We start from the raw sequence: 17,710 nt of genomic DNA, 5'->3' as shown, positions 1-17,710 counted from the left end.
GGTGATAATTTCACATTGCAGGTGCAAAGAGCATTGAACACCTTGATAAGGGTCTGTTATTTCGGTTGCAATCATGACCCTGCCCCAGAGGTCCCCACTTCTGTCTGTGGGGTCAGCTGTTGCAGGAGGTCAAGGAAGAGCTCTACATGTCTGAGGAGTGGAGCAGTCTGCAGCATGAAGTAGCTTAGAGTAACCATTCTTATAGGTCTTCAGAAGCTCTTCGACCTTATTTCTATTGTTTTTAATCAAAGCTATGCTTAAAGGGATAGTGAGAGATTTAGTAAATTAAGCCATTTTCCACTTAACCAGAGTCAGATTAACTCATAGATACCATTTGTATGTCTCTGTGCAGTTTGAATGAAGTTGCTAACTAAGGTCAACACAATTGATAACTAACATTAACACAGCGACTGGAAGAATTCTAGCTGTACCTGAAGATTTCCAGTCATTGCTCTAATGCTAGTTAGCAATGGCTCACGAAACTACCTTCAAAGCTGCATGCAGAGACATACAAATGTTGTATTAATAAGGCGTACAGCAGTCAACGTCAACAGTGAAGAGGAAACTCCGGGATGCTGGCCTTCCAGGCAGAGTTCCTCTGCCCATCTTAATCTTTTATTGGCCAGTCTGAGATATGGCTTTTTCTTTGCAACTCTGCCTAGAAGGCCAGCATCACGGAGTCGCATCTTCACTATAGACGTTGAGACAGTTTTTTTGCGGGTACTATTTAACCACTCTGAAGTTTCTAAAACTGTTTGAATGATGTCTGTGAGTATAACAGAACTCATATCGCAGGCAAAAATCCAAACAGGAAGTGGGACATCTGAGGTTTGTAGTTTTTCAAAGCTTGGCCTACCGAATACACATTGAGATATGGATAAAGTTGTACTTCCTACGGCTTCCACTAGATATCAACAGTCTTTAGAAATTTGAATGAGGATTCTACTATAAAGGAGGGGCTAATGAGACCTCTGAGTCAGTGGTCTCATGAGAGTGCCATAAATATATTAGCATCTGGGACAGAGTAGGAGGCAGGTCACTCTGGGCACGCTATTCATCCAAAAGTGAAAATACTGCCCCCTATCCCAAAAGAGTTTAAGGAGAAGTTTATCTAAAGTTCCATGCATAACAGGTGTATTTTCATCAACATTTATAATGAGTATTTCTGTAAATTGATGTGGCTCTCCGCAAAATCACCACATGTTTTGGAAGCAAAACATTACTGAACATAACACGCCAATGTAAAATGAGATTTTTGGATATAAATATTCACTTTATCGAACAAAACATACATGTATTGTGTAACATGAAGTCCTATGAGTGTCATCTGATGAAGATCAAGGGATTGTGATTAATTTGTGCCTTTTGTGACTCCTCTCTTTGGCTGAAAAAATGGCTGTTTTTTTCTGTGACTTGGTGGTGACCTAACATAATCATTTGTGGAGCTTTCGCTGTAAAGCATTTTTGAAATCAGACACTGTGGCTGGATTAACGAGAATTTTATCTTTAAAACGGTGCCTAATACTTGTATGTTTGAGAAATTTAATTTATGAGATCTGTTGATTTGCATTTGGCACCCTGCAATTAAATTGGCTGTTGGTGAGGGGTTCCGTTAGTTCCCAGACAGGTTAATGAAGCTGCCAGTTGAGGACTTGTGAGGCGTCGGTTTCTCAAACTAGACACTCTTAATTTACTTGTCCTCTTGCTCAGTTGTGCACCGGGGCCTCACACGATTCTGGTTAGAGCCAGTTTGCACTGTTCTGTGAAGGGAGTAGTACACAGTGTTGTACCAGATCTTCAGTTTCTTTGCAATTTCTCACATGGAATAGCCTTCATTTCTCAGAACAAAAATAGACTAATGAGTTTCAGAAGAAAGGTCTTTGTTTCTGGCCATTTTGAGCCTGTAATCGAACCCACAAATGCTGATGCTCCAGATACTCAACTAGTCTAAAGAAGGTCAGTTTTATTGCTTCTTTAATAAGAACAGATTTCAACTGTGCTAACATAATTGCAAAAGGGGTTTGCTAATGATCAATTAGACTTTTAAAATTATAAACTAGCTAACTCAACGTGCCATTGTAACACAGGAGTGATGGTTGCTGATAATAGGCCTCTGGACGCCTATGTAGATACTCCATAAAAAAATCAGCCGTTTCTAGCTACAATAATAATTTACAACATTAACAATGTCTACAATGTACTTCTGATCAATTTGATGCTATTTTAATGGACAATTATTATTATTTTTTCCCAAAAACATGGATATTTCTAAGTGACCCCAAACTCTTAAACAGTAGTGTATATACAGTACAAAATCCATGTGTACGTGTGTATAGAGCGTATGCTATCGTGTGTGTGTGTGTGTGTATATGCATCTAATTTTACTGCTTGCATGAGTTACTTGATGTGGAATAGAGTTCCATGTAATCATGGATTTATTCAGTACAAAATCCATGTGTACGTGTGTATAGAGCGTATGCTATCGTGTGTGTGTGTGTGTGTGTGTATATGCATCTAATTTTACTGCTTGCATGAGTTACTTGATGTGGAATAGAGTTCCATGTAATCATGGATTTATTCAGTACTGTGCGCCTCTCATAGTCTGTTCTGGACTTGGGGACTGTGAAGAGACCTCGTGGCATGTCTTGTGGGGTATGCATGGGTGTCCGAGCTGTTCACCGGTAGTTCAAACAGACAGCTCGGTGCATTCAACATGTCAATAACTCTCATAAATACAAGCAGTGATGAAGTCAAAACTCTCCCCCACTTTAACCAGGAGAGATTGACATGCATATTATTAAGTCACATGATTTCTCAATTTGTATTAAGTTTGCCAATCGGTTATGCAGCCAGTCTTAATTGCTATATTTTTGCCTCATCCCTCTCAACCATACAATTTTTCAATTCCTCATCCATCCATGGGAATCTAACAGTTTTTACAGTAATTTTCTTAATGGGTGCATGCTTATTAACAACTGGCATAAGCAATTTCATAAATGTGTCAAGTACAGTGTCTGTTTGCTCCTCATTACACACCACAGACCAACAGATATTCATTACATCAATAACATAGGGATCACTACAAAACTTATTGTATGATCTCTTATACACTATATTAGGCCCAGCCTTTGGAACCTTCCTAGATATGGCTATTATTGTGTAACATGAAGTCCTATGAGTGTCATCTGATGAAGATCAAGGGATTGTGATTAATTTGTGCCTTTTGTGACTCCTCTCTTTGGCTGAAAAAATGGCTGTTTTTTTCTGTGACTTGGTGGTGACCTAACATAATCATTTGTGGAGCTTTCGCTGTAAAGCATTTTTGAAATCAGACACTGTGGCTGGATTAACGAGAATTTTATCTTTAAAACGGTGCCTAATACTTGTATGTTTGAGAAATTTAATTTATGAGATCTGTTGATTTGCATTTGGCACCCTGCAATTAAATTGGCTGTTGGTGAGGGGTTCCGTTAGTTCCCAGACAGGTTAATGAAGCTGCCAGTTGAGGACTTGTGAGGCGTCGGTTTCTCAAACTAGACACTCTTAATTTACTTGTCCTCTTGCTCAGTTGTGCACCGGGGCCTCACACGATTCTGGTTAGAGCCAGTTTGCACTGTTCTGTGAAGGGAGTAGTACACAGTGTTGTACCAGATCTTCAGTTTCTTTGCAATTTCTCACATGGAATAGCCTTCATTTCTCAGAACAAAAATAGACTAATGAGTTTCAGAAGAAAGGTCTTTGTTTCTGGCCATTTTGAGCCTGTAATCGAACCCACAAATGCTGATGCTCCAGATACTCAACTAGTCTAAAGAAGGTCAGTTTTATTGCTTCTTTAATAAGAACAGATTTCAACTGTCCTAACATAATTGCAAAAGGGGTTTGCTAATGATCAATTAGACTTTTAAAATTATAAACTAGCTAACTCAACGTGCCATTGTAACACAGGAGTGATGGTTGCTGATAATAGGCCTCTGGACGCCTATGTAGATACTCCATAAAAAAAATCAGCCGTTTCTAGCTACAATAATAATTTACAACATTAACAATGTCTACAATGTACTTCTGATCAATTTGATGCTATTTTAATGGACAATTATTATTATTTTTTCCCAAAAACATGGATATTTCTAAGTGACCCCAAACTCTTAAACGGTAGTGTATATACAGTACAAAATCCATGTGTACGTGTGTATAGAGCGTATGCTATCGTGTGTGTGTGTGTGTGTATATGCATCTAATTTTACTGCTTGCATGAGTTACTTGATGTGGAATAGAGTTCCATGTAATCATGGATTTATTCAGTACAAAATCCATGTGTACGTGTGTATAGAGCGTATGCTATCGTGTGTGTGTGTGTGTGTGTGTATATGCATCTAATTTTACTGCTTGCATGAGTTACTTGATGTGGAATAGAGTTCCATGTAATCATGGATTTATTCAGTACTGTGCGCCTCTCATAGTCTGTTCTGGACTTGGGGACTGTGAAGAGACCTCGTGGCATGTCTTGTGGGGTATGCATGGGTGTCCGAGCTGTTCACCGGTAGTTCAAACAGACAGCTCGGTGCATTCAACATGTCAATAACTCTCATAAATACAAGCAGTGATGAAGTCAAAACTCTCCCCCACTTTAACCAGGAGAGATTGACATGCATATTATTAAGTCACATGATTTCTCAATTTGTATTAAGTTTGCCAATCGGTTATGCAGCCAGTCTTAATTGCTATATTTTTGCCTCATCCCTCTCAACCATACAATTTTTCAATTCCTCATCCATCCATGGGAATCTAACAGTTTTTACAGTAATTTTCTTAATGGGTGCATGCTTATTAACAACTGGCATAAGCAATTTCATAAATGTGTCAAGTACAGTGTCTGTTTGCTCCTCATTACACACCACAGACCAACAGATATTCATTACATCAATAACATAGGGATCACTACAAAACTTATTGTATGATCTCTTATACACTATATTAGGCCCAGCCTTTGGAACCTTCCTAGATATGGCTATTATTGTGTAACATGAAGTCCTATGAGTGTCATCTGATGAAGATCAAGGGATTGTGATTAATTTGTGCCTTTTGTGACTCCTCTCTTTGGCTGAAAAAATGGCTGTTTTTTTCTGTGACTTGGTGGTGACCTAACATAATCATTTGTGGAGCTTTCGCTGTAAAGCATTTTTGAAATCAGACACTGTGGCTGGATTAACGAGAATTTTATCTTTAAAACGGTGCCTAATACTTGTATGTTTGAGAAATTTAATTTATGAGATCTGTTGATTTGCATTTGGGACCCTGCAATTAAATTGGCTGTTGGTGAGGGGTTCCGTTAGTTCCCAGACAGGTTAATGAAGCTGCCAGTTGAGGACTTGTGAGGCGTCGGTTTCTCAAACTAGACACTCTTAATTTACTTGTCCTCTTGCTCAGTTGTGCACCGGGGCCTCACACGATTCTGGTTAGAGCCAGTTTGCACTGTTCTGTGAAGGGAGTAGTACACAGTGTTGTACCAGATCTTCAGTTTCTTTGCAATTTCTCACATGGAATAGCCTTCATTTCTCAGAACAAAAATAGACTAATGAGTTTCAGAAGAAAGGTCTTTGTTTCTGGCCAGCCAGCCCCTCTAAAAATAAGATATTTGGAATCTGTTTTCCGTCAATATAGCCACGCAGCACACTGAACATCCCCTATGCCGTTTCATACACGGGAATCGTGATACAGAAGGATATGTCCTTGTGAATAGCATTCCCCGACATGTACAGCGAACAAAAGTCAATTCATGGGCATCTCGGCCCTCACAGCTAACATCCATTTAGAGAGCATAAGCTGGGGAGTTTCCTCTTGATTGCTAGCAATAGCAGAAATTCTTAATTTAACAGTGTTATCTGACAAAGGTATTGATGTGAGTTTCTCTGCCTCTGCCTCCCCACACATTGTTTTCACCATATCAATTGCGGCCGATAATATCAAAGTCTCTGCAATAGTGTGGTGCTTCACAGCGTTGCGGGCCTAGTCAATCACCACAGGAATTATTCAAGTGCAGCCTCTGGTTGAATTTTATCTTTGAATCATTTTCATTCAGATATTTAAGGTTAACCACATTACAATGATTTTGAGATACAAAGATGATATATTATACATATTTTCAGGATTTTGGAAAATCCCCCACAACCCCATTTTCACGAGGGAGTCGCAACCCCTAGTTTGGGAACCGCTGCCCTAACCCCTCTTGCCACAGTGTCTTACAGAGACAAAGCCTTTTGCTAAAGACGGATAACAATGACTGACACTTGTTAAAGAGAAAGCAACAGACACAGCTTTGTGAGTGGAGGGATGTGGCTAGACCAACACACTGGAATTAAATGCTAAGGGTTCTTTAGATAATCAACATAGTACAGTGTAACTCGAGGTGTCGAGGGCAACCAGTGAACTATTAGTATTTTTAGGCCGACATGATACAGTCATACATGCTGACCAGACCGGACAGGTTGCGTGCACGAGCGTCGCAAAATAAATGCAGAAATCCATGTTGTTCAGTTATTGCCCACACTGCTCGCACGCGCCAACGAGCATCTGCAATGCCAAGGGCTAAAATAGAAGTCATTCCTATTTCTGACGCATATCACGCTGAAAGTCCTGCCTCTCCCATCTCCTCATTGGTTTATAGAAGCAGGTACCCACGTGCCATCTCCTCATTGGTTATACCCACGTGGGTGATTGAAAGACGAACTTTGTTGCCGGTTGTCGTGGTAATACAATGAAAGTTTAGATGCGATCACCATATAAATTCAAAGATGAAAAAGCCTGGGAGGAGGAGAGATGACTAGAAACAATTTGGTTGGCCGTTTTGTGTGTGGATTAATTGTCGGAGTAGAGGTCCTTGTGCATTTCAGGTAAAATAACAACTCAATGCTTATATCCCAGGACAAAATTAGCTAGCAACAGCAAACTAGCTAAATAGGACAAATTAACATTAGCTAGCAAGTGCAAGCTAACTAGCCACGCATGTTTAATGCTTTTCGACCTGTCCCCAAATTAATGTTATTGTTTCAGGGATTGTTTTGATATTTTAACCTGCGTGTCGTGATCGCGTTTGGTGTGGGGGGGGCAAAATACATTTATGCACGATGGCGCACGCGCGCAGCCGGTTTGGTTTCCGAATTAGGCTGAAAAGATTACGGAAAGTTCAGTATTATGCTTCTACTGGATGATATGTTTAGTCCTGGTTTAGCCCTGCTGGATAAGGTTAATCAGGCCGTGTAGAACCAGTACTTTCGTCACATTGGTTTGCGCTTCATGGTTGTCATCAGCTTGACCACCTGCAGCAGTAGGAAGGAGAAACTGAGCTCAAAGACACCAATCAACTTCATCACTTCCTTTGTGTTCAGCCCTGAGGAGATGGGGCCATCTGCACTACTGTCAGGGGGTCCTGTCAACTCTGGGCCATCCATCTACCAAAAAAATCTAATAGATAATACCTTTTTTTTCTTTCTTAAAAAAAAAAATACATTAATATGGAATTTTAACAGTGGGATGAGGCATGTGAGTAATTGGTGGTTAGAAGTAACTGTAGATTCTCAAACAGAAGGTGCAAACTGAAGGGAATTTCTGCTATCCAAGTTCCAGTTCTAGCTCTATGTTTGTGTCTCCCTCTGTGTGCTCCTGTCAGGGTCTTCAGCATGGCCTAACTGCTCACTCTGAACTGTGAACACGCATTGTTACACAATGACACCACCTTTCAGAATACTAAGACGGTTCTGACCTAGCGGGTGTGAGCCTGGCCCTGGCCTGGGTGAGCCTCACTGACTAACCTGCCATGGTGAACTCGGCGAAAGTCACCCTCTCCAGCAGGGGTGCGGAGCAGCTCGCAGGGGGCGTCCTTCAGGCTGAGGGACAGGCGGACCGCCATGCTGTGGCGCAGCTCTGCCAGGCTCCTGTGCCGTTTCCTCAGGTGCTCATCCCCCACCTGGCAGAGGAGGAAACATAGCAATAACATAGTGAAAACCTTAATGCTCTTCTACAGACAACATAACCTTTAAATGTTTTAAAACATAGTAGACATTTTACTCTGGTTAGTGTACATCCTAGGCCTTACCTGGTTGCGGAAACAGCTGTGGTACATGAAGGCCAGACGGTGGTGGATGGTGGCAGCTCTGCAATGGTAGAGGGGCTGGCAGGCCGACTCGGTCTGCAGGTCACAGTACTTCAGAGACTTCAACATGGTCTCCGTCACCTCCTGCTCAATCTGGCAACACACAGGAATGACAGCTTTATTACGAACTACTGTGCTCCTATACACATGCTCAGGGTAGCCTAGTGGTTAGAGCATTGGACTAGTAACCAGAAGGTTGCAAGTTCAAACCCCCGAGCTGACAAGGTACAAATCTGTCGTTCTGCCCCTGAACAGGCAGTTAACCCACTGTTCCTAGGCCGTCATTGAAAATAAGAATTTGTTCTTAACTGACTTGCCTGGTTAAATAAAGGTAAAATAAAAATAATAAATACATTTGACTTGTGAAAAAACACAACCATTTCACCTAGGGCAGCATGTAAGGTTAGTTAACTTAGACATATTCCATTCTGTTCATTCACCTACTATAAATCTCTCCAAGTGTGGCCCATGGCCTCTTACCTGTTCCTGGGCCTTCCTGGACAGAGGGGCAACTTCTTGCAGCAGAGTGGCCAGGCTGAAGTAGGTTGCAGTTGACCAAGTCCCACACTGCAGGGTGGTTCCCTCTGGTGGCCAAGGACTGCATAGCCCTCAGGTAGGTAGTCTATAGCCTGGAGAGGATCTCTGCTCTAAAGATCGCCGTCTATTTTTTGAGCACCACATCTTAGTGAAAGCCTAGCGATTTTAAGTTGAATTGTCCCTAGTTAAAGCCACACCCCAAAAAAGAACCTTAGAGATCTTATGCATCAATTTTCAAAATGACACAAAAGTGACTGGCACAAAGATAAGCAGATAGTACTGAGGAAAACTTACCGTGGAAAACAACATGGGTTGGTAGTCATTGAAATCATTATATGTCTACTAAAAAAGTATACGGTTGTGGTACCTTATTGTAATAGAGAGCATCCTCTTGGGAGAACTCTCCTCTGCTCAGGTCTGCAGACACAGCAGTGGGCCTGGGCACATATCCTCATCAGTTTTCCTGTGTTGCACAGCAGCAGAGAGGTGTTGGTGCTGTACTTGATGGCCTCAAAGTTCTTCATGCCCTTCTCAAAGCACGAGAAACTCTTCTTCCACATCTCCTGTTCAGCTATAGATACAGACTTGTTCACTGTAAAGGAAGGAGGATTAGAGTGAGGGAGAGGTCTGTATCCTGAACCTTTAACTGGAAGAACGATATCATGTTTGTGAAATATTTCCTATTCATAAATTAATTCAACAACCAACCATTTACAAAATCATCATCCATACCTGATAGGCCAGACCGACTCCCTACCTTCCTTCTTAGTCTGCATGGCAGCAGCCTGGTTCATGTAGAAGACTCCTATCTCGTTGCAAATGTTGCCCAGTCTCTTCAGTACCTGGGCTAGCTGTTCAGGGCCGTGCTCCTTTACCACCCGGAGGTCAGCAGCTCGTAGGCCGCCTCATAACACTTACTGCTCACAAACAGCTAGTACTCTCGGTCCCATGGCCAGATCACTGGCCATATTAAAGGCTGGGGGACAGTCACACAGCCAGAATTATCTTTAAAAAATAAAAATAAAATTCACTTTATTTAACCAGGTAGGCCAGTTGAGAACAAGTTCTAAATTTGTAACAACAATAACGCACTGAATTTATATAGAGGATCGGTAAAGTTTTGACATAGTAAGCATTGTAATGTTAGCGTTTTTTTATGACAGGTTCTTGCTTTTGAAAAGCACTACATTAAAATGGCAAGACCTATACATTCTAAATAATATTTAAACCTTTTGGGTCAATTGTGAACATATTAGGAGGGACGTGTTATATGTTAATCGTTGAAAAGTGTGCGAGTGTCTCCTCACCCTGGCAGCTGCTCTCTCTGTGCAGCAACTCCTGGTCCTCGTTGGTCTGGTAGCTGGACTCCTCCAGGTAGGCAGCACGGTTACTTGCATTCCGGGACAGCAACAGATGGATGTCCCCACACAGAGATAGACACTGGACGCGGAACAGTAGCACCAGCAGGTACATGATACTCCTCACCGAACAGTAGGCATCTGCAGAGGGAGGGAGAGAAAAATAAATTAAGTAAGGGTGGTAGACAGACACACTGATCGTAGTACCGCAGGATTCATTTGAGGTAACGCAAGAAAAGTTGAACCCTATTACAACAGGTTGCCTCCCTTATCCAACAGTCCAACAGCCACTCTGATCAACATTGACTACAGCATGCTTAGGTGAGCCGGAGAGGAGACATTGACCGTGGCACTGCAGGGTGAGTTTGATGTAGTGCAGGGACCGGCTGTTCTTCAGCAGGTTAGTGGCAGCGTCTGACAGTATGTAGTAGGTTATGGGCGCCTTGAGGAAAAGCTGCAACTTCATACGGTGCTGCCAGGACCCTGGGATCATCCCTGACCGGGACAGATGCTTCAACCAAGAGAAAGAGAGGCTGGGGAACGGAAAGAGACAGAGGGGGAGGGCGGGAGAGATAATGTGATATCTGGTGGTAATATAGATATATAGGAATAGAGTATAAGGAGGAGAAATGTAGGTATTTACTAGGGGCAAATTCACATACAACAAGGAACCTGCTCATTATGGTATAACAACATTCATTATCAATAATGTCATATAGCTATGCTTCAGAATCTTGATGGGGTCCGTGATGGCCAACCTCTGTCCAGGAGAAGTGTGATCCCTTTCTCCACGGCCTCACTCCCAACCTAGTACTTCAGGGGGATGGGGGTGTTCTGGGTCAGCAGCTGGGAGGTCACTCTCCTTCTTAATGCTGCCATCCACTGCTTTCAGGCACTGCCAATCACATCCAACAGTTAGAGCTCACGGAACATAGCATTTAGTGACAACCATTCCAATAGTAATCACTGCAGTAGAGACTCAACTTTAAGACATAGCTGAGGACATGCCGACATCTTTCCTCCTTGTTTTGAGAAACGGGAAATACATAGATTGGCTGCAATATGGGAAAAGAACAGGATTAATTCATTGTCAAGATAAAACATCCAAGAATCTAATAGTCACTCCAGGTAGTAGCTAGTTTCTGGTTACTGTACCTATGTCAAGGTTACATATCAACAAGGTCACCCAAACAGAGTAGCTAGCGACAAATGTGTGACACTCACCCTGATCTGATGAGTGGACTTCTACTTCTCTAGAACAGACAGCTCCCCACTGATTTGATAATAGCTACAGCTTTGCTATCATCCTGTGGGTCTGAGGTGGTACTGCAGGAGCCATTCTCATGACTGTCCTCTGGTAAATCTTCTTGAGCCTCCTCGTCACTGTAGCTGTCCTCAGAGCCCCCCGCCCACAACACCGTTCCGATTGTCCCATAATGCTTCCTGTTCTGGCTCTTCTTCAGCATCATGTTGCTAGCCACTCTGCAAGAACAACAATACACATTCTACAAAACAGAATGTATAGTCTGGTGCCATCTGTTGGGACTAATTTGCCATTAATGCATTGACTGATAACACTGCGCGTTGTGCACTAGTTTCAGGTATACTGTGTTGATACCGTACCAGGTTGCAGGCACCTACTTGTAAAGAAGCATATCCACAGGCAGGGTGAAGGGGTTCTGGCATTTCTCCTCTGCTGCTTCCTCACAGAGAGTGATGAGGTCATACAGCTTTACGATGTCACTTCCACTAGCCGAGGAAACACAGAAACAGGCCAATTCGATGAAGTAGGCCTACTACCACATAGTAGTGTTTATTTACCAGGTCATTCTCACGTGTATTTGGTAAGTCATACAGGAGGTACAGTTAGTGTGTTGTCTCCCACCTTTGAAGAGCCAGTTGGTATAGCCCTTTTTGGTGCAGTTACACTTGAGAAAGAACCGAATGTTCTGAGCGATGTCTTTCACAACTATGGTTGAGAAGGTGGATTTCTCAAGATCAGGGATGTCCTCTGTTTAGATCATCTCATATTACTGACCAAAGACCAATCAGCACTAACATTAAAACAGTATTAAATTGTGAATAAAGTTACTCATTTGGGCAGTAAAATCAAGGCTTATTTACATGGATGATGCCATTGATGTGAAAGCACATGACGAGCTCTGGAACATTGCACATCAGATTGTCCAGCCAGTAGTCAATACCTGTGAGAATGTTGATTGGCTTGAGGTTATTCCTAAAAAAATAAAGAACCTTCTAGGTATTTTTAGGGGAACATTGCTGTGGAACAATAGTAAACCATCTGAACATTTTTATATTGACCAACATGAATAATGGCCATTGTTCCCCGTTTTTCGTGATTCTGACCTGAGCCGCAGGCTGGGTAGCATCCTTCTCCAAAGATAAGCATGTTGGACCCCACCAGCATGTGGATGTCCTCAAACATCCAGAAGATGTTCCTCACAAAGTCATTCCTCAAACCCTGTCAATCAAGTTGAGGGAAAAAAGTTGATTGGATACTTGAATTGAATAGATTTAACTAATTTACAATCAAAGAAACAAATGCTAACAAAACAAAAGAGAGAAAATACACAGCCTCCTGAGATTGTTGATGAAGTTTCTTTATCACTAGCCGACCTGACTGTTCTCCCCTTTGTTGAACAATGTGGTAAGGTTCTGCTCTTTGGAAGCCACTTGTCCCAATGGATACTTGCTGTCCATGGGAACACTTTCCTGTAAGGAATGGACATACAGTCACAAAGGAAGAAACTGTGAAACTCAACAAGAGCACAGCAACACACCAGGTACTACACCAGGTGCTGAACCAGGTACTGCACAAGGTAGTGCACCTTTCCATAAAGTGTGGCCTACCTCTGTGTGCTGCGGCCTCTTCCGAGTCTGAAGCAGTGCTGATGAAGGTAACAGGCCAGGAGGGACCAAACTCCTCCGCCCCACAATCAGGGTTGTCTGATTCAGGTTCAGGCTCTGTGGCTCCATCACCATTTATACTGGCGAAGACATTGAGGAGTACAACCATTAGGATTTACTCTGGCTCAAATAAGGTTTTCTTGTTTCTATTGCAAGTCTTTCACATTGACAAGTAGGTTAGAAGTCCAACCTCAAGTTTCTCACTTGTAGTATTTGAACTTGCTTTTTTGGTACCAGTGTTCTTTACTCTTCTTTTTCCTCTGCCACTTCTGATCTATTACCCTCTGGTAAAACTCCATTAGCCATGTCCAATCTCCTCTCTGTGACATAGTGTAAAAACAGAACATACAATCAAATGTATTTTTTACAAGCATTGTCAATCATCCAGATATGAGCTTTCTCACATTCTTCATTGACATTTAAACAGGCTTCCTCTCCACTGGCTGTCTAACTGTACCTGAGAAGAACTCATGAAGAGCCAGTTCATCTAGAAGGAGAGTCCTTCCCACACGGTGGACTGCCATACTGCCATGGGACTTACTGTAGGGGATCTTCTTGATGTTCTGAATAGAAAAGAGAATGAGACCCTTAGGTTCACCAAACAGTTTTGATTACCAAACAAGCCAAATACATATTAGCAGAAGCAATAACAATACAACATCCTTAGCTGTTCAGTGGATAGACCTAAGCCATCCCCAAACTGGGGCAAGGAGAAAGTACATGTATATGAGCACCTTGCAACAATTCAGTGATGATGCATACCACCAGATATCACATCTCATTTTGAGGGCTGAATAACCAGCGCTTCACCTGGAGAAAGGCTTGCTCTTGCTGCTGGACCCTAGTACAGAGGTGCCTGCAGGCCCACGTTGGGGGCTCTACAGTAGCCAGTTGGCAGGAGGCAGCTTCAGATCAGTCTTCTCCTGTAGTAGTGCATAGGTGGTGGGTTGAGGGGCAGCAGAGTACTTCACTGCACGGTTCTTTATTTCGTTGTTGCCTTAGGCACATCTCCCGACTCCTTTGACACATGTAAACAAAGGTGGCATTGATGGTAAACTGAGTTCACTTGTCTGTTTAGTCACTGACAACTTCATTCAATATAACAAGTAAATAGTAAAATTATTGAGTAGATATTGTGATGTTAGCTACAACTAACTAAATACATTTAAATATCCTATGTACAGTATGTACAGTTAACTGTCCTGTGCAACGTCATGAAATAACGTGACCCTGCAATGCATGCATAAACAGATCGCTAACTGCAGTTCAAAGCTAGCTAGCGATTGCTTACTTGCCTGCCACTGTCGCCCCCACTGTCATCCCACTTTTTCACTTCCACGGTCTGGAGGGACGCCATCCTCTCGGTTCCCAATCCCAGCTGTTTCTGAACTCATGTTCTATCTACAAGCTAGCTCCTGGCCACACAAACGAATGCTGTCCAAGGGGTACCCGTTCATAGCAAACTAGCTGCCTTAAAATGTCAACAACAATTGCAGTCAGAAGATTGCTGGAACTCACCACCTGCTGCTTAGTAGCTAGCTAACATAACTTTACACACCAAACGACATAACGTTATTTGTTCATGATCAGAACGATATGAAAATTTGCTAACAAATTGAGTTACTGCTTTTACATTTAATCTATCACTGTTTTGCAGAACCTTCCAGACGGAATGAACAACACCACTTGCTTTAGCCGTTCTGTCTGCTGCTGTTGACAGACCACACGTTATTGTAAAGCGAGAGAGCTCACAAATTCCGGGTAAAAAAAAACTCAAAATTAAACTATGAAGGGTAAGTGGCTTTTAATATAATACAACAGGATGTGGTAGCTAGCTGTTACATAACTGATATAATTGGATTTGGACAAAGGCGACAAAAACATTTAAAAGAAGAGAGGTTAGGGTTGGACTTTTAGTTTGATATAAGCAGTCGGTTGTGATGTACAGTGAGGGTTTTCAGTTGCTGCTAACTTCACATGTTCAATTATGCTCTGGATATGGCACTTCAATCTGGAAGTTAACTTCCAGTGAGTTTACAAAAAAAGGATACAATAAATGACATTTTCTGGATAATTTCTATTCATTCTCTTATGTTCTGATTCTTTATTTTTCTATTCTTTACCCTAATTCCTTATCTTTATCTACATGTATTATTTCTTTATTTGCATATTCCTTTTCCCCCAGTTCCCTTTCCTTCAGTTGTATAATTGGAAGGTTAAATAAAACTGCCTTCAAATGAAATAGAAAATGGAGAATAAGGCGGGCTGAATTGTGATGTAACAAACAGAAATAAAATACACTTATTTTTTTCAAATGGAATAGAAATGATTTGTGATTAGTATGTTATTATAGTTACTGTTGTTTGCATTCTTTGTGAGAAGAATGTGAGAAGCAAAAGTATTATAAACCCTGTCCAGGTGGTCATATTTGTGCTGTCTTTACAAAGTTTCAACCTTGTTAAAATGACAAAAGGTGGTAAGAAATACTCATCAATGGAAAAGGATGGCAAATGGGTAAGATTCTGATTACTTTAAATCTTTCACTATTAGCTTATGATGAGCCCATTATAATTGCACTCAACTTTGCAGATACTGACAAATAAAGTTATTATAAAGACACCCCTGTACCTTTTCCTAACAACTTCATGTCTTTCAAAATGTGCAGTTGGCTCATGCAGGTTTACCAGCAAATGACACCAGTAAACGGGAGACGTGCACCAGCACAGGGTATATGATGTCTCAGAGTGAACCACTACCTCCAGCATCGAGCACAGAGAAGTATCCCAAGATCTTCATCAACACAGAACAGGTTGGCAGAGTGCAATACATTCATGCAGAGAGTGAAACGTTACTCAAAAGTGTCTACATGGTCTTGGGTTGTTGTAACAATCTTAATTTCCATGAAGATGATTACATTTATCCTTTATACAATTTACTAATAATAGTTGGCATAACTATGCCAAAACCTACGAGAAAATGTGATATATCAATGAACTATTCTCTTTACAGAAAACCATGGGAAGAGTCTATCCATTCTCAGCCCATGATAACCAAGCTGCACTGCAAGATACCATCACTGTATTTGATGATGTAAGCAATATGCCCACTACAAAGAAAACAAAGACATCATGACTGATGTTGTCAAATCAACACTAAGGTTTTTAAGAAGATAATACAACAAAATACAATTGGAAACAATACCGTTTTTCTTATGGTGTTTTTCATAGGGATTAGGCCGCAAGAAGTGCCTGGACGAGCGTAGACAACATAACTCCCACTTCTGCCTGTGCCACCATGGAAGTGTGAGTGGCGTGGGGGAGACGAGGGGAGACTTCTCAGCCTATCAGACAGACTACCAGGACCGCCAGGACCCAGAGGGCTCCTCCACCAGCAGGCGTTTTCCCAGTAACCATCTTGATAGGTCCACTGTGGCAGCTGCTGCCCAGGCAGGAGAGCACTTTATGTGGTTCGGGAGGCATGATGAGGACCGTCCTGTGCCCCTTGAAGTGCTGGCAGCTACCAACTGCTCCTCCTCATCCAAGCCGTCCAGACACTCCTACCATATCAGGCATTAGATGAATACACCATATTACCCAAATACTCTTCTTTAGGAAATCACAAAGCAACACATCTTGATAGTTCTCCAAGTGCAAATAAAAAAATATGAAACATTGAGATACGGAGATGTTAAATTGTATTATTTATAAATTTCTCCTTTTACAGTAAAACTGGGTTCTTAAGGAAAGACAGATCAGACAACCATCCCCTTTGTTCCTCATTAATTAATCACATCCAGATTAATTACGTAATGAAGGGCCATCTATTTTCAAGTACACCATTTGTCACAAGATTTAGATAGAAAAAACATGTAAATCAATTGTGATGTACATAAGACAAAATAATAAACTGAGGAGACGTTGCAGCCTAGTCTCATAGACTAGACGTAACATAGTAAACGTAAATCCGGGACACTCAAATTAGTATTATATGTTATGTTTGGTTTAACAGATGGTTACTTAAGGCAAAAACGAAAGCAGTGTATAACACAAAGGTATTTCAACCAAAATGTTGAGAGTTCGAATCTCATCATGGACAACTATAGCATTTTAACTAATTAGCAACTTTTCAACTACTTACTAATTTTTTTAAATGTTGCAACTACCTAGCATGCTACATAACCCTTCCACTAACCCTAACCTCAACCCTTTTAGCTAAGACTTCCCCTAACCTTAACCTTTTAACCTAACTCACTCCTAGCCTAGCTAACGTTAGCCAGCTAGCAAACTTTAGCAACCTAGGGACATAGCTAGAAGTCGTAACATATTATACATTTTGCAAAATCATAACACATAAGAGGAATCGTAATTCGTAACATATCATAAGAAATGGGTGATGGACATCCACAAATAAATGCATAGCATATGAAACATAACATACACTATATATATAGAAAAGTATGTGGACACCCCTTCAAATTAGTGGATTTGGTATTTCAGGCACACCCATTGACAAGTGTATAAAATCGAGCACACAGCCATGCAATCTCCCTAGACAAACATTGGCAGTAGAATGGCCCTACTGAAGAGCTCTGTGACTTTCAGCGTGGAACCGTCTGTCCTCGGTTGCAACACTCACAACCAAATTCCAAACTGCCTCTGGAAGCAAAGTCAGCACAAGAACTGTTCGTGGGAGCTTCATGAAATGGGTTTTCATAGCCAGGCAGCCGCACACAAGCCTA

At 41.6% G+C, this 17,710-nt stretch overlaps 2 protein-coding genes across 5 annotated transcripts; one reads left to right on the top strand and one right to left on the bottom strand.

The window, feature by feature from the left end:
* Window positions 1-7,274: 7,274 nt before the first annotated feature.
* LOC109898861 (erythroid differentiation-related factor 1) lies at window positions 7,275-14,329 on the bottom strand. The gene is given in 25 exon segments (XM_031834999.1): window positions 7,275-7,387; window positions 7,809-7,845; window positions 7,847-7,963; window positions 8,093-8,242; window positions 8,630-8,699; window positions 8,701-8,765; window positions 8,767-8,778; window positions 9,054-9,113; window positions 9,115-9,278; window positions 9,444-9,563; window positions 9,566-9,617; window positions 9,950-10,185; window positions 10,390-10,577; window positions 10,845-10,939; window positions 11,037-11,099; window positions 11,269-11,318; window positions 11,321-11,526; window positions 11,686-11,837; window positions 12,169-12,248; window positions 12,412-12,526; window positions 12,755-12,777; window positions 12,916-13,052; window positions 13,220-13,292; window positions 13,430-13,535; window positions 14,264-14,329. Coding segments are annotated over 25 exon segments (2,550 nt in total).
* On the top strand, window positions 14,240-16,647 carry tex36 (testis expressed 36). 4 transcript variants are annotated; one of them, XM_020495208.2, is made up of 5 exons: window positions 14,240-14,417; window positions 14,630-15,486; window positions 15,638-15,781; window positions 15,982-16,062; window positions 16,200-16,647. In XM_020495208.2, exons 2-5 carry the CDS (start codon window positions 15,436-15,438, stop codon window positions 16,545-16,547), a joined length of 624 nt encoding a protein of 207 aa, XP_020350797.1. In that variant the 5' UTR covers window positions 14,240-14,417; window positions 14,630-15,435; the 3' UTR covers window positions 16,548-16,647. The 4 variants fall into 4 exon arrangements, with proteins under 4 accessions (XP_020350797.1, XP_020350798.1, XP_031691540.1 ...); XM_020495209.2 differs by having other exon boundaries at window positions 14,630-14,765; window positions 16,200-16,641; XM_031835680.1 differs by having other exon boundaries at window positions 14,240-15,486.
* The last annotated feature ends 1,063 nt before the right edge of the window (window positions 16,648-17,710 follow it).

The sequence above is a fragment of the Oncorhynchus kisutch genome, linkage group LG11 (assembly GCF_002021735.2).
Source record: "Oncorhynchus kisutch isolate 150728-3 linkage group LG11, Okis_V2, whole genome shotgun sequence".
NCBI lineage: Eukaryota > Metazoa > Chordata > Actinopteri > Salmoniformes > Salmonidae > Oncorhynchus > Oncorhynchus kisutch.
This window is presented reverse-complemented; position numbering and strand designations above follow the sequence as displayed.